This window comes from Leptonychotes weddellii, chromosome 11 (genome assembly GCF_054177405.1).
Source record: "Leptonychotes weddellii isolate Sample4059 chromosome 11, ASM5417740v2, whole genome shotgun sequence".
Classification (NCBI taxonomy): Eukaryota; Metazoa; Chordata; class Mammalia; order Carnivora; family Phocidae; genus Leptonychotes; species Leptonychotes weddellii.
The window spans coordinates 36,385,386-36,402,362 of NC_138379.1; the positions used below are offsets into that span (position 1 = coordinate 36,385,386).

At 34.8% G+C, this 16,977-nt stretch overlaps 1 protein-coding gene across 13 annotated transcripts in view; it reads left to right on the top strand.

Moving 5' to 3' along the window:
• SOX6 (SRY-box transcription factor 6) overlaps positions 1-16,977 on the top strand; it is a 584,292-nt gene that overhangs the window by 219,657 nt on the left and 347,658 nt on the right. For all 13 annotated transcript variants that reach the window (XM_081798524.1, XM_081798528.1, XM_081798525.1 and 10 more), the window contains one exon: positions 12,159-12,399. In XM_081798524.1, the coding sequence (XP_081654650.1) occupies positions 12,163-12,399 (237 nt within the window). In that variant the 5' untranslated portion in view covers positions 12,159-12,162. The remainder of the gene's footprint in view (positions 1-12,158; positions 12,400-16,977) is intronic.

Below are 16,977 nucleotides of genomic sequence, written 5' to 3' on the forward strand. Positions count from 1 at the left end.
TTGACAGATGGAGACGTGGAAGCTCAGAGAGTTAGGTAACTTCTCAAGTTCACAGATGTAGTAAATGAGAGGTCTGAGATTTAAATCTCTACTCTAAACCTTCCACTACACCACACTCTCTTCTTATGGCAATAGATTCTGTTAAGACTGGTAGCAGTTTTCTAGTTTCTAGGCACCATGGATGCACATCAAAGAGTTACTTTTGAAGAAATAAAAAAATTTAATAGATTAGGCATGGTAACTAAAAGTTTTTTGATTTTGGGAAACTGTGAGGTGGTGCTTATATGAGAAGAAAAATTAGAACTGGATAACAATGCAAGATTCTTTCCCATAACAAAGCTTGAAAAAAACTAGAAGTTCTGTGGCTTGATAGGTGTGCATTGGGTACTTGGTAAAGAATCCCTGAGTATGCAAGACAGTAGGTCATCATACTTGTCGTTTATAATGATAAACTCAAACAATTTTGTGTAATGATTCATGGGAACAATTAGATTCTCATGTTCTCCTGGAGCTGTTTGTGATAACATGTTACCAGCAAATGCAAGTGAGAAACTTACAGCAAATAGCTATAAGGAAGGGAGGGACGGTGAAGGTAGGGAGGGAGAAATACATGATAGCTGCAATTTAATTACTTGTGAAACTAGACTATTTGGTGTATATATAAAATGTGGACATTTGGGTTGGTGGTGAAAACCTTTCCTCAGCTTTCACATTCAATTATAATTTATAAAAATGCAAGTCCTTGTGTATGAGTTTTTTTTTTTCTATTTCGTTCCCCCAGAAGTTAGGGTACATGTAATGTTATATGGCAGTCAGATTTTAAAGGGTCGTGTGTTAAATATATACTGCTCAAGTACCTCATCTCATTTTTTTCAAGGCTGTCCTCAACACCTTTGTAATGAGACAGCTGCAGTTGTATCTGATGCTTCTGGTGTGGCCTTTCTGGTAAGAGGTGGAAGGTAGAAATTGGATCTCATGTTTCTCTAGACCTTGAAATGATTGGGCAGCGACATCCTTATTTTATCTCACAATTGTCTATGTAAGAATATAGTTAAATGTTGACTATCTAGACTAACCAGTAAAAGCATGCTAGGGAATGCATGGATAGTTAACAACAAACAAATATATGTTAGAAAATTTACCATATAAAAACTACAGTGAACCTCTCAGCTTTGTGTGCCAATACCTTTAACTATTTCCATAAATAATTTTGTTGTCAAGCTGTTTAGAATGAGAGTCAAATGGATTAGTTAGAGGGTTGGCACCTCTACTCTTTTCTCTCTCTTTCTGTTTTTTTTTTTTTAATAGTTGTTAACCAATAATTAAACACCTTCACCTGTAGAAGGAAGGAAAAAAATAACAAATCCTTTGACTAAGCTTAGATTAAATGAGAATCCAGAATATCTAACTGTAATATTAAAAATAGGAAGTATATACATTAGTAAAGAAAAATTCAGATGATAATTGAAAATAGTTAATAATTTATTTAATTTAGAATTACTGTTAGTTACCTTTAATTCTAATAGCATCAGCCCTGGAGTTAGACCACTTGAGTTCAAATTCTGCTTTTTGTTTTTACAAGGTGTGACTTTAGGCAAATTTTAATTTTTAAAAAAATAAATGTTTTTGTGCCTTAGTTTCCTTATCATAAAACAAGGACAATGACATTATCTAAATCCTAGAACTGTTCTGAGAACTAAATGAGGTTAATACATGTAGCAGTGCTCAGTGCAGTGACTAGTACTTTCTAAGCAACAGTAAATACTATTCATGCATCTTTTCAGCCATCTCTCCAACATCCATCCATCCATCCATCCATCCATCCATCCATCCAACTTTCCAGTGTTTTTAACAACATAAATTGATGATTTTGGAGGGACTTTCTTGCCATCGAATATGTGGAACTTTTAAGGTATGAGATGAATTTTACCGGCCAAGGGTGGGAGAAGAAGAGATAGCCCTGGAAAACCAAGTTAGGTACAGAAATCTAGGGGCTTTACTTTAAATCCTCTGGTTAAATATGATACTCTAAATTTATTTCTGCCTATTCATTTAATAATATTTAAGTAATTGGGCAAAAAAATATTTATTGAGTGTTTTCTTTATGCAAAGTATTGTACTAGGTACTTGTGGGAATACAGAGAAGCCAGGATTTTGTTCTTGCCCTTGAAAGTTTTGTACTCTGGTTGGGATTACTTTTAAGAAATACAGTGATATTACACTTTTTAAAAAGATTAAGTAAGATAGTATGCATTAAGTGTGGAATGAGTGACATAAAAACAAATTTTCAGAGCACTTATTAGGAGTGATTAGAAGAGGGGTGGATCATAGTTACTTGGAATTATCTCAATTCCTTTCCTAGTGATAAGAAAGGAGGATGAGGGAAGTAGGGGGAGGAAGGCAGAACAAAGGTGGGGTTGGGGGGGCAGCAATAAGTGAAGCCTGAGTCTATCAGTCTAGTTAGAATAGAAGGTTAAAGTGTAGAATACTAGAAGATAAATTTAGAAAGATTGGTTGATTCTGAATGGAGGGTCCCGAATGCCAGAGTCAGGAGTTTGAACTTTTTTTTGTCATCAGGGGAAAGCCACCAATGTTTCTTGATCAAAAGAGTGGTTTGATGAAGGGAATAGCAGTAAGACTGATTTGGAGGGGGAGAAAATGAAATTAAGGAAACCAATTTAGAGTCTGCTGTAAGAGTCTAGGTATGAAGTGTAATAAAGCCCTACTCAGGTGATTATGAGCATGGTAAGTAGGTGTGAGCAGAAGAAATTTTCTTAAGGAAGAATTGATGGAACTTAATGACAGTCTGACAGTGAGGAACAAGAATAAAAGAGGAGACAGATGCAGTGTCATGTTTTGAATTTGGATGATTCCGAGAATGATGCTTTTCTGGGTGTGAATGAATGAGGGAGGGTGTTGAAGAAAATAATGATGAAACTAATTTTAAGTTTGTTGAATATGACATAGCAGAGTACATCTTGGTATAAATGTCTAGCAGTCATTTGAGGACTGTTGTATTTCAGGAAGATGAGAGAGCGCTCAGTGTTGGGTATATAAATATAAAAATTATGATTTAAATATTAAGGAATGAGATGTTTGACAAAAAGAGCATAGAAGAAGGGTAATGTTTAGGTTGGCAGCATTAACATGTGAGTGGTATTTTCTGTGATTATGTATTCACCTTAAGTTTGAAAAATAAGCTGTTTGCCCATCTCTCCTTCTCTGATTTTCCTTCTTTCTTTCCAATATTAGACAATCTGTAGACAATACTGATTGTGTGCACTGTGCGGGGCACCGATGATCCAGTAAAGAACAAGACAGACATGATCTCTAATCTCATGGAACATATAGAATAAGCTTCCTTTTTAAGAAAAAAATAAAACAAAACCTTTTAATATTTTCTATTTTTCTTCCACTGGGTGTAAGCTTATGATAATATCTTTGCAAGCATTTATCTCCCTAGGAATTGAAGACATTCTATGACAACAGGTTTTTCTTTTTTCTTCCTCTTGTTGATCCTTTTTTATTATTACTATATTGTATGGAATATTCTGCAGGAGCATAATTTAGGAACGTATTAAGTTACTTATCACTGAAGTTCAAAAAACACTGATCGCATCCCCTGTGCTGGGCTGTTTTTATTTTGGTAAGCTTGTAAGTAGGGTTTCCTGGGCCAGGGTGGTGGGGAGGAAGCTTTATTCTATATTTTGAAAGTGGGCAATGTCAAGAAAAAGATCTTTTCCTAAAACAGTCTTATTTCTCAAATCCAGACTTCTTTTAATGATGTGAAATATATCTCAAATCGCGATAAAACTTGTAACTAGAGATTGGATTTTTGTTTCCCTCTTTTTCTCTCATCTTCATTCTGCTTCTGATTAAGCCATAGAGTCAATCCAGTGTCTTCATCTCACACTTTTCTCCACTCTTCCCTTATAAAATGGGGTAATGGTGGAGTACGAGTGAAGAATAAGATTGATTGGCCATTTCAGATTTATAAAGGATGAAATGTCTAAATTTATATGGTAAAATTCAAGCTCAGGGAATCCTATGTTGTTGATGGTCCCTGATTCATTCCACTTGCGCTCTGGTGCAGTGCTTCTTCCTCTCCTTCTACTGACCCATTTGTTATTTTGTGTGTGTGTGTGTGTGTGTGTGTGTCGGAGGATTAAAAAAGATATTGTTTAGAACAGAAGTATCGGGTTAAAATGGAATATCAGGCAATAGCTGTAAGTGGTCATATATCTGTTAAAAGGAGGACATTATTGATGAAAGAAGAAAACGCCTATGTGTGGAGTGTTTTCAGAATGGGAAAGATAGTTTTTTCCATATTGGAAGGAATGATATAAATCTGAATGTTTTAAATCTTGAATTAGATATAAAACCACTTTATGAAAAGAGCTTTTAAAAAAGCAGTTTGTTTGGAGCAACATCTATATTTATATCTTCGGAATCTTCAGGGTATGGGAGAACCATGTCAAATTTTCAGTGCTTTAACACTAACCCAGTTTTGAGTTACTGAAATCACTTTCATAGTGGGCCAATCTGGCCACCAAATTTGGACAAGAATTCCAGATGCTGAGTGTCTCAATAATAGTTGTAGACATGTACCCTATGCTTGGTTATTTTTCTAAACTTGGATAGAGATATTAAATCAATTTTGTTAGGTGAATTTTCAACCTCAAAAATACAGGCCACTTTAGAAGACAAAAATGAAACACAACTTTTTTTTTTTTTTTAAGGAGAAATTAAGACAAGAGCTTTTGAGGTTGGATCCTACCTGGTTTTTTTTCAACCTTTAGAAATATTTCTAGGCTGGAAAGAAATCTCTTAAAGCATGGTTTTTATAATGGACGTGCTGCTGACATACACTTAACATTATCGGCCCAAATGGCAGCAATATAATTTGTAGGCCTTGTACTCTGTCTGGAAAGTTGTAGTGCTCTTACTGGTATTTGTATTCACTTTTTATGAATTGGTCTTTCGTGTTGCTTTTCATTTTAGTTTAACGTAAGACTAATAAATCTTATTGTTAAATAACAAAGATTGCATCATAGCCTTCAGTATTAAAATGCACTCCTTTTTGGGGGAAGCCAGATAGATGTGTTTACTCTGTAGAGATTTAGATTTGATTTTTTGTTTTCTTCATGGTAATTATGTTTGCACTTTGCTGATCACTAGCTGTGCATTATTACAATGGAAGGTGACAATTTGATTGTCTTCAATTGGAGAAACAAGTAATTTTATATTCACTAAGCTGTCAGGTAACACTAACTCACAGTACTAAGAGCTCCTGGCAATGCAGCTTGGCACCTATATTTAACTGCTTTGATGCTTGTGTAACCTCCACTGAATCAGAAATACTTTGCCTGCTGGAAATGGTTTTCAGGGTTGTACAATGAGGTTTTCATTAAGTAGACAAACTGAGAATGAACTGCAAAGCCATGGTTGTTTCTCTCCTCCCCTTCATCCCTCCTTTATCACCTCCCCTTCCCTTGCCTCACCCTCCTCTTATTTGATAGGAACGTAAAATTTATACCTTATTTCATTTACGTGGAAGAGAGGAATTGCTGGATTGCTTTATTTAGCTGAAGGAAAACCTCAGAGATTAACTTCTTTATGTAGTTTTGTTCATGGTCATCACACTTGAGCCTTCATTTTTTGAAACAATCTGTCCAACATCAATTCTCATATTTCTCTTTTTTTCTGGCAATACTAAAAAGTGAAAATAGAGGTAAGAATGGAAAAGCATACAGTGACAGCTTCCTGTCCTTTCTCTCTGAGAAGTTATTGTTCTGGTTTATGATTTTTATTAATAAGTGGATAGTTATCTTTAATTGGGCTTCTAGAGTAGTGGATAGGTTTCAAGCTGACAAAGACATGTTTGGTTTTCACTTTAAAAATTACGGTTTTCATTTCATGTGAAGAGGAGATTCAAAGTAAGCATATATAAATAAACTCATTTTGCTACTATTGTAGACAGTTTTCATTCAAGCCACATTGAGGTCTTTTGGTTAAGCTATAAAGTCATTGTGCTTGATTAAAATCCTCTAAGTTAGTGTGTATTTATAGTAGCCATTGTTTGGTTTTGCTCTTATTGTTAAGTGACTGATTTTATTTATAAATTCTGGGCCTGGCTTTCCAAAGCAAAGATCCCAACAAGTTACTGGTAGAAAAACTGTGAGAAAAATTCAGTATTACTATAAACAGAAGTATAGATAGAGGTTACATGAAGTCAAGTTGTTTTGATCTCCAGAAGAAACTGGATACTCAGAAATACATGTAACAATTACAGGTTTTCCATAGGCAGTCAGGCAGGCAGGCTAGTCTTTAGGCTGGTTGCCTGCCTCTTCCAGCAGATACTAACCAATTAGACAGAGGTGGTTACGTGATGTAACATTATCAGGAGAAACAATTCATGAGTCAAAGCATTCCAAGACATATGAGCTCTAGTCCAAAGAACAGTCTTAAGCTATATAAAGTGACAGCAATATTGTCAGCTAAATATAAACTCTAGAAACACAAACTTTGATGACTTGAGAAGAATCTGTTCCAGGTAGTCTCTGTTTTGTAAGAACCTCAGAAGGCCTTTGGAGACAATTTTGGTGCTTTGGTGTGAAAAATTAGAAACCTTAGATAAGTCAGAATCTATTAATTTAAGCCCCTTCTTAGACATACTTCAAGGGCGTCAAGCATATTTCATTTGCCTCATCTCTCTTGATCTAACAGATAAATCAGTGAATTTTCTTCTAACAGATATTGTCTGTATATGTTACCATGTATATTCTGAAAGAGCCACTACAAACTTTAAAAGATAGGTTTATAACTCTCCAAGGTAGCTCTGAAAGCAGTTACCTTCTTTTTCACTGAATTTTCTCAGTTACTTATTAAACAGATGAAAGAGAGAGGAAAAACCTGGCAGAAGCTGAGGGAAGTTTGGGGGTGGAGTTGGGGAGAGGAGGTAGTGCTGGATAAAATACAAAGAATCAGCAACCACTCTCAGCCTTTACCCTAATGAAGCAGGAAAAGTTTTGAGAGGGATGTCTTCATTTTAATGTCTGGAATCGGGATCTTTCCCCATCCCTCAATCCTTAAATATGGGAATTAGAGGTGCAGGAAAAATCATTCTTTGCCCTAGGCTGGGTGGACTGGCATCCTTTGTAGGGGTTCCTAAGTATTGTGCATTTTGGCAACGAACATATCTGTTACTCATGCTCAAAATGAGAGGCACTGTGTTATATTTTTGGAAAATTAGTTGTTTATTTCTTAGTATCAGATCAATTGCAGCATTAAATTAACAGTGAATTATCTGACAGAAGTAAGTCTACCTGGGTAGCCTGGGGCTGAGTTGCAAAAACACATGTGAATATTGGCCTGAATGTTTAATTTTTTCTTTAAGTAAACCAACTATTAAAATGTTGCCTTATGTTAAAAACTGAGCCTCTTTTGAATAAATGTAATACACCTAACAAGTGAATGCCATTTGATAATTATCTTAGAAGTAAGGAAAACATTTTTAAAAATTAGGTTAAAAATATTGTTCCAATAAATTCAGTGGCTCTTTTTGATACCTATGTAAAATCATTTTGAAATGGATTCTTCCCAGGCAATAGTTAAAAAAAAAAAAGTAATTTCAAGTGGTGAAGCCCTAGGAGAAAATTGTTTTAAAATAATCCTAACCTTTAAACATTTACAAATAACTGTTTCTTAAAAATAACAACAGCAGGTCAGGCTGGTTTAAAATTCTAGAGAATTTGATTTTCTGAGATAGAGGGCTTAATGTATAGATATCCATATCCTTACCATTTTACAAAGTCTTGGACCAGCTTATCTTAATTTCTTGTTAAAGAACATAAAGTAAATTTACTGTCTGAATAAATTTGTGATGGCTTAAACATTCAGATTTTTTACTGGGGTTTTGGATTGAAGTAAAATAATTATCATCTTTCTAGAGATACTCCTACTGACTTCCTAGAAAACATTATCCATTACTGGAGACTTTATTTCCAACAATCTCATTCCCAAAAGTCCTAAGCCCTGAAGTTCTTCCCAATGGCCTGGCATCCTGGGAATTCACTTGATCTTCTGGGCAGAGACATTTCAAACTCGGGGAACACATGATGGGAATTTAGTTTCATGTGTCCCAAAGATATGTAATTCTCTTTGGAGGTTTTACTTGATAATAGCTATGCCCCAGAAAACCATCTTGTTTAACCAATGTGATAAGTTGACAATGTAGTTTTTCTCTCTGATTATAATGTACTCTGTGTAGTCAATACACTAGTACCATGTGAGTGTAATTTCCTCTTTTATTTTATCTCCAATGCACTGTATTATAAATAAACAGTTAAAAAAAACACCAAACAAATCTGTTGCATCTCCTTTTAAGATTGTACCACTGTAGACACTTGTTCTAGTAAAGTAGAATTGGGCGCATTTGATTGCATTTAAATTTTTCATGCTTCAGCAGTTTGGCTGGGAGCACAGTAAAGAAAAATCCCATGAGCGAGGATAGTTTAGAATAATAGAACTTGATTTTGTGTATTATAGCGGCAACATTTGCGCTGCTTTAGTTAGGGTTGTGTCAGCACTTCCATTATAAACCCCTGTTTTCAGGGGGTATAACTAGGGAGATTTTTTTTAATACAAATTAAAAAAAAACAATTCATTTGAATGATTTTTAAGTTATAATAGTGCAAAAATAAAACAAAGTAAAGTCACATAGGAATTGACCATTTTCACAAGGATTTTGATTCTTTTGCTTACTAGTTTTATGTGACAGCAGCTAAAGTAAGCTACAGTTCTAATACACGGGGCGGGGGGTGTAAAAATTTTTGTAATGAAAAATTACTAAATGAGCATTAAAAATAAAAGTGAGCATCCCAGGTGACATTTTAAAACATTAACACCAAGTGCATATTTGATTTATGAATTTCTAAAGGAGAGTAGCCATGGTGCAGTGGTTATAATGAAGGCATTACCAAAAGTCAAGTATCTTTGCAGCTTCCAAAATAGTTTAGTTGGTCTAGTAAAATGTTTTAAAAAAGGAAAGCTAAAGTAAAGAAATGAATGAGGATGTAATCAGTAAGTTGAAGGATTCTTTAATAAAGTAATTGTGTAAAAAGTAATTAGTAAATTGAATCTAATAATCAGGAAATTTAAGACTTACTTAATAAACTTTGCTTTAAAAAGTATGTGTACACATTTTCCTTTTAAAAATACAACAAAACTACCAAACTACAACAATTAAAAACCAATCTGAAAGAAGCCAACAATTTTATCAAAAGGAAATGCCTGCAGGGGAACAATACCGCAAAATCACCTTTTTCTCTGCTAGCAACGCGTTGAGAACTGTGGTAGAGTAAACTCAAGAAATTAAATAAAATATGATACAGTAAAGTATGCTCCTTGGAACAAAAATGTTAGTTCCTTAGGTAAAGGGAAGGATTTTGAAGTTGAGTATGCCTTCCTTGGTTGTTAACCGTTATTGCCCTAACATTCCCCCTCTCCTTGTCCCCGAACGATGGTGTGAACTGAGGATGAACAGTCAAATTTAATATTGCTTTTTTTTTTTTGGCAGCCTATCTTTTATTTGCAACCTTGATAGACATTTGTATTTGTAGGTGCAAAATAAAAGACAAATTGTGTGATGTTGTAAATAGGTAGCTTTCCTGAATGGTCACTGGAGGAATCACCAGAAGACTGTTGATGAAGTAGAGGTGAAGCCTTTCCTCACTAATTGTATTCAGCGTGTAATTTCTAAACTTCCCTCTGAATTTTGATTTTCAATTAACACTCCCCATTTGAAGATAATTTTCTATTTAATGTAATTGCAGGAAATAATTTATTGGCTGATTAAGACTGAGGGCCCAGCCTTCCTTAAGAAAACATTCTAACAAACCAGCCTTTAAACTCAACCCAGCTTTGGACAGATTTAGTCTATTTTTACAGCTGCATGGTTGTGTTTAATTAGGATTGTGCACTATTGTTCATTGGTGCAGTTTATACTTGAAATTATTCTTAAGAGACTTTTCATTTTGGGTTTTGTGTCATGATTAATTTATACTAAAGCAACAATCACAGATACTGCTATTGGAAGGAGCCAAGTCACTTTATAATAGAGGATGTTTGTTGGGGAGCTAAAGTCACACTGAGTTTTGGCTTATGACTTTCAATTGTATTTAACTGTTTTAAAAGGCAGCAGTAAATTCATTCTTTTGTTTTTAATGTGAATGATTACATTATTGGTACTATCATTATCTGAACTATGAAAACACTCCTGTTGTTTATGGTAAACTCTGGATAAATTTGCAGACCAGTTATAATTTGTCTGGCTTTACTGTAATATTTGCAGTGATCCCTGTACAGTGAAAAACATCCTTTGGTATCACTTTCCATATGTGTATATGCATTTCTCCATGTGCTAGTTTTGATAGAAATTAGACAAGAATATACTTATCTGATTCTTTGATATAGTACTCTTTAGAACATTTCTTTCTTTCTTCTCAAAGAAAATATAGACATTCTTCTGTACTTCCTTTCCCCCATTTTATTTTCTAGTATCAAGTCTAACAGATGAAATTTTATTATTTGTAGAATGATTATTATAAGTAGGTATCAGCATTTTAATATGTTTCAAAGCACTTCAAAAGCCTGTAATACTTTTATTTAGAACTGTGCATAATTAGATTAGCTGATCTTATATTAATTTTTTTCACTGTAGGATACTAAATCTGAGCCCCCTCATTAATTGTGAGAAATTTAGCATTAGCTGTTAAATCCTATGTGAAACATGGGCTGCTACATAAAAACTACTGTTTAAATTGGAATTAACTTAATTATTTTTCTTTGCACTTGATATTTCCTTCACTGCAATATTCATGAAAGCATGTGACAGATTTGTAAATTTAACTGTTAATCTCAGATTTCTAGACCCTTTAATCAGTATTTATTTGTCTGTAGAAACAGTACTAGCAAGTTAATGATTTGCTAATTTGAAAAATGCTCATGTGGTTTCCTATGTTAACTGATTTGTGCATTTTTAAAAAAATGGTATGAAATCAATTAATGTTAAAGAGCAATTAAGGTGGAGATTTTATTCCTTCGTTACACAGCAATTTTAGAGCTAAAGATGCTATAAACTGAAAACAACAAAGTTTTAGAAAAAATACTCAACTGTCTTTTCTTTTAAGTTATAAACCTCTGGTGTTTTTATTTCTAAACATTTTGTTAAGAAAATCATATTGACAAAGCACAGAATGGAGATCTTGTGCAAAATGCAGTCGATGTTTACTTGTGGGTACATAGATGAGTGTTTGGTAATTGTTTTTGCAGTTTTAAAAATATGGTGTATAGCAGGCATTTTACTATTTTCACAGTAAATGCTTTGAATTTTGTATGTACTTTCTAATATAAAATAGAGGCATAGTTATTTCATATATTTAATTCAAATGTTACAAAATTGCCCTAAGACTAATCTAACATTATCAGCCACTTGATCAATATGTCACTTAAAAGTTAAGTTGCAGTAGTTGACACATTTTGAAAATCTTTAAAAAAAAGATCAGATTGACACTAAACAATGTTAGGCCCTGGCACTCATAATACAAGGTATAAACTAAGAAGTCAAGACCAAATTTGGTTAGGACTTTCAACATGTATTATGTACTCTCCTGATTGTATTTTCTCACATAGACTTCTTTTGTTCCCACATAAAGCATGAGAGAAATTTGGATATTTCTACTTTAAAATCATCCTCCAAACTGGCTTATTTGTCAGTTCATTCACTTATTTATTTATTTTTTTCCCATTGTTAGCCATCAACCTAATTTGATAATCTAGTTGGAAAAACTGGGAGGAAAAATACACACATCCGTATACTATATGTTATGAAAACTTATTCCTCGGAAATGTCCTTTGTGGATTGTTAAGGAGGAAGATGTGTAGCAATTACTAGGAAGAGGTTTGTGGAGTTGAAAGCAGAGAGGGAGAGTAGAACAGATAAGCTAAGTTCTTTTTCAAAGTGGTTTAGAGTAGCTCATAAACAACCTGAAGTTAGAGAACGTACTTTTTTTTTTTCTGAATTAGTCAAATGTAAGGGATAGTTTCTTCTTCTGTCATTGACAGCCTTTTTGAATCCATGTTCTTTCCCTCTTCTGCAGAAGAATGTCTTCCAAGCAAGCCACCTCTCCATTTGCCTGTGCAGCTGATGGAGAGGAAGCGATGACCCAAGATTTGACCTCAAGGGAAAAGGAAGAGGGCGGTGATCAACATGTGGCCTCCCATCTGCCTCTGCACCCCATAATGCACAACAAACCTCACTCTGAGGAGCTACCAACACTTGTCAATACCATTCAACAAGATGCTGACTGGGACAGCGTTCTGTCGTCTCAGCAAAGAATGGTGAGCTTTTAAAATCTGGCCGCTGTCGCTAAGTGTGTCCGTTAGTGTGGCCTCATCACAAATAGGTGTTTTAGAAAAAGCTCAAAATACATATCTTAGAGTTATTTGTGTTTAGGTCGTGAAACAAGCACCACGTATATATTATTAATGTTATTAATATGCTAGTACCTGGGAAAAATTGGAAAATGGTTTGTGATTTAATTTTTGTCCATTATTAGGTCAACTTGCCAAAAGATATTTAATTTAATTCGGGGAGAGGTTTGGTTATCTTATTCTCTGAATCTCTCAATAGGGTGGTGAACTTGATAATGACACAAAATAAGTATGATCAAATAAAGCGTGGCTGTGTATTAACATTGAAATATATATTAAGCAAACATGTCTATGTGAATGAGGTCATATGGTGAATACATCTTCAGTGGGGAAATGCAGGTATTTATCATTTTTAATGGTCATTTTTGATTTATAATAAAGCTTTTCTCACTTACGTGCCTATATATTAATTTCAAAAGGACGTGCAAAGCTCCTGAGTATCATTCAATCAGACTGCGGGAGTTTTCCCTGAAGGTAGAGACATCAGATACATGCAGGATCTTAGGCAGCTTTCCCATGCAAAATTCTGTCTCTAACCATCAAAACAGAAGCCACAGTAAGTGGCATTGTCAATTTAAAGCAAAAATATCCAATTGTTTCGCATCTAGAACTGACCAAAACCTTGACGTATTTTATTAGATTAGGAATTGACAACCTGTTTTACGTTTCTTAACTTTTGGTTATGTTAATGAAAGACATTTTAAGTGGGCTGTGAGGAAAAGTTTTATTCTTTAATAAAAATAAGGTCATATTTAAAAACGCCTTTACTGCTGATAATTCTTGCTCTGTGCTTAATGTTTAATGTCAAAGACTTGATTCTATAAATTATGGAGGCAGACATTTTTCCTTTTCAGCTGATTTTGCAGACACAACTAACACTCTGCAGCAGTAGGTGAGAAGTAGGGGAAAGGAAGAAAAATAAGACTTTTCTAGACTAACTTTAGGTTCATGGGGCATTGTCATTATACAGTTAGATCCATTGGAAGACTTATTTTCCTTGGATGGAGGGGAGAGGACAGTATAAAAAGGCAAGACTAAAAGTCTGTTTTTCTGATTGAACTGAATCATTTTTGGACCTCCAAGATAGCAAGGGTGAAATAGATACCCAGTCACGGCCACTGGCATTTTGAGAAGATAGTAAGCCCATGTTTTATTTTTATTTCATCAAATGTTTATAGAGCACCTTCTCTGGGCTCAGTATGCTACTAGGTGCTGGCTGTATTGTGGTGAAAAAACATGCAAGATTATGCTTTCCTGGAACTTATATCTAGGAGAGGAGACAGAAATTAAATAAATACACATACATAAATATATAATTAAAATTGTGATATGTGTTAGGAAGAAAAAGAACAGAATGCTATGTGAGAAATAATGGGATAAACCTAACTTAGAACAGATGGATAGGAATGCCTTCTCTGACCTAAGGATGATAGGAACAAGCCAGGCAAAGAAGAGAAGAAAGTAAAAGTAGCAGAGGGAACAGCATGTATGAAATATTTGAGGTGAGAAAAATATAGCCGAGTATCAGGAAATGAAAGATAGTCTTTGGGGTGCCAGTTCGTTAAGCATCTGACTCTTGGTTTCAGCTCAGGTCATGATCTTGGGGCCGTGAAATGGAGACCCGTGTCAGGCTTCAGGCTCAATGGGGAGCCTGCTTGGGATTCTCTCTCTTCCTCTCCCTCTGCCCCTCCCCTTGCTCTCTCTGAAATAAATAAATGTTAAAAAAAAAAAAAAAAGATAGTTTTTGTGGCTGGAGTGTAACAAGTGAGGATGCAGTATAGCATCAGATCTGGTTGGAGAGAAAGGTAGGGACTGTATCCAACAAGACCATATATTACGTTATGGAAGTGAGGTTTGATTCTAAGTGTAATGAAAAACCATTGAAGGGTTTTAGAACATTGCAGATAGATCACTCTGGCTATAGTATGAATAGATGGGAGGGAGACAAGAGTGAAAGGAGCAAGACCTGTTGGGAGCCTACTTCAGAAACCCAGGTAAGGGGCGCCTGTTGGGTAGGTCAGTTGGGTATCCATCTCTTGGTTTTGGCTCAGGTCAGGATCTCATGGGTTGTGGGATCGATTCCCCTGTCAGGCTCTGTGCTCAGCAGAGGGTTTGCTTGAGATTCTTCTTCTCCCTCTCCCCCTACTCATACATGCTCTCTCTCTCTTTCTCACACAGTCTCTCTCAAATAAATAAATAAATCTTTAAAAAAATAGAAAAGAAATCCAAGTAAGAGATGGTAGTGGTTTGGGTTAGTGTAGAGGTAGATGGGATAGAGAGAAGGGATGGGTTCAAGATCTGTTTTGCCACTTATACCAAATATAGTCATGGACAAATAAAAATAATGAAGCTGAAAATATAGGTTGAGGCATAAATAATACCCTTCAAATTTTACTTCTTTAGAGAACATGTTACTTATTTTCCTTAGTAAAATTTGTTTGGATTTTGGCAAGTGCCAATTTGCTTCAGTGAGTCATTCTCAAAGTTTTATGTTCTAAAATTTTGTCAGAAAATAGATATTAATAATTTGCTTACCAAACTTATATTAAGAGGGATTTATGGAAGAATAAAATAGTTTAAATTTACAAATATGTTATATATTAGTATAAAAGAAATCATATTTGCTGGAAATGTTTTCAAACTTTCACTCTCTTTTGATATCAAGCACTGCTTTCCACTGGAGCCTTTGTGTATTTTGAATGTCTGGAAGCCAAAATATTTTGTTTTAACTCCCACTCTATAGTATTTCCCAGCTGTGTACTTATATGGTATAATAAAAGGATTTAACAAATGGGAAATAGCAGCTGCCTTTGGAAATTCCCTTTGTGCTCCCTTTTCATTCGATAGATTCAATAATGTGTAACAACTGTAGCATCAGACCTGTAATGACTTACACTGCAAGTATCATATCACCAGCCAATTTTTCTTTCCAGGGAAGAAAAACAATAGAAGGATTTTAGGTTTCTGGGCAGTCCTGCAAACCTACATATAGAGTGTGTTTTGTGTGTGCGTGCATATATGTGTGTGTGTTGGGGGGGGACTTTGACTAAAGTAAAATTTAATAAACATTTTACCTCATTCTACTTTCAAATAAATATGACATCCAAAAGTATTGTTATGAAGTTAAGTGAAACTTGGTAGTTCTCTTCAATGGATCATACTCATTACCCACTGTAATTGAACCCCATAAAATAGCTGTGGAGAAATAAAATGTAAAAGTAAAAAACAAGAACAAAAATTCTACCAGCAACTATTCAGTTTCCATTGTTATTTACTTTTTGTAATGGCCTTCACTCATGGACAGTTAGAAACAGGCACCAAAAGTTTCTTATCTACTGGGTCCAGGAAGGTTTTACTTTGAAATATCAAGACCACAGAAGAGCTTTACTGTAAGAGACAGTAAAGACAAAGCAGAGAAGTTCTGCTAATCCGCACTTCCTGATTAGAAAAAAAATCTTGAAATGTTGAAATTCTGATTATTTTGACGTGGTGTTCCAACAAACTATGAGACCACGCAGTTTCAAACAAAGAAAATAATTCATTATGGCATAAAGCAAAGGAGAACAGAAATTTTAGAGATTGGCATTCAAAGGCCTATTTGAGATTAAGAAGTTTAGATTCTGGGGACGCCTGGGTGGCTCAGTCGTTAAGCGTCTGCCTTTGGCTCAGGTCATGATCCCAGGGTCCTGGGATCGAGCCCCGCATCGGGCTCCCTGCTCCGCTGGGAAGCCTGCTTCTCCCTCTCCCACTCCCCCTGCTTGTGTCCCCTCTCTCGCTGTCTCTCTCTCTGTCAAATAAATAAATAAAATCTTTAAAAAAAAAAAAAGAAGTTTAGATTCTGATTTTAATTATAATTTCTTATGTTATAGATGCCAAAATGCTTGATTTCAAGTTTAGTGTGCTGTATTAATTGATAAATTCCATTTGAAGGCTCAAAAGTTAGTGTAAATAAAAATTCACCATCCTTGTTCATTACGTACAACCACTACTATTTTCATTATGGTATGAGTGTACCAGTACTTTCTTTTTTTCCAGAGGAATATTGACACTGACTCCTGAAATGTGTTTTTGTTCTCATTAGGACTGATTCATTAGATAGGAATAAATTCACATAATTTTTTCATGGAAAAAATGTGTAGTGTATCATTCTTTTCAATGTTAACAAGGATGAAGGAATATTTTGTGGTTCTGTTTAGTGACCGGCAGTATGACACTGTGTGTAATGACTATTTGCTGAAGATTACTTGAGTCTATAGTGTCTACTAAGTTCTAGGTACAGGAACTTTCTTATGCATAAGACAGTAAGGAGCCCTGCTATCATAGAACTTAGATTCTAGTAGTATGACAGACAATAAAGAAGTTTCACAGAGTGAGCCAGTTTCAGACAATGATAAGTGGAATAAAGAAAATTAAATAAAATGTGATCAAGAACGACTAAACAGTCTGGAAGTGCTCTTTGAAGGGGTGGCTTTTGAGTTGAGGTTT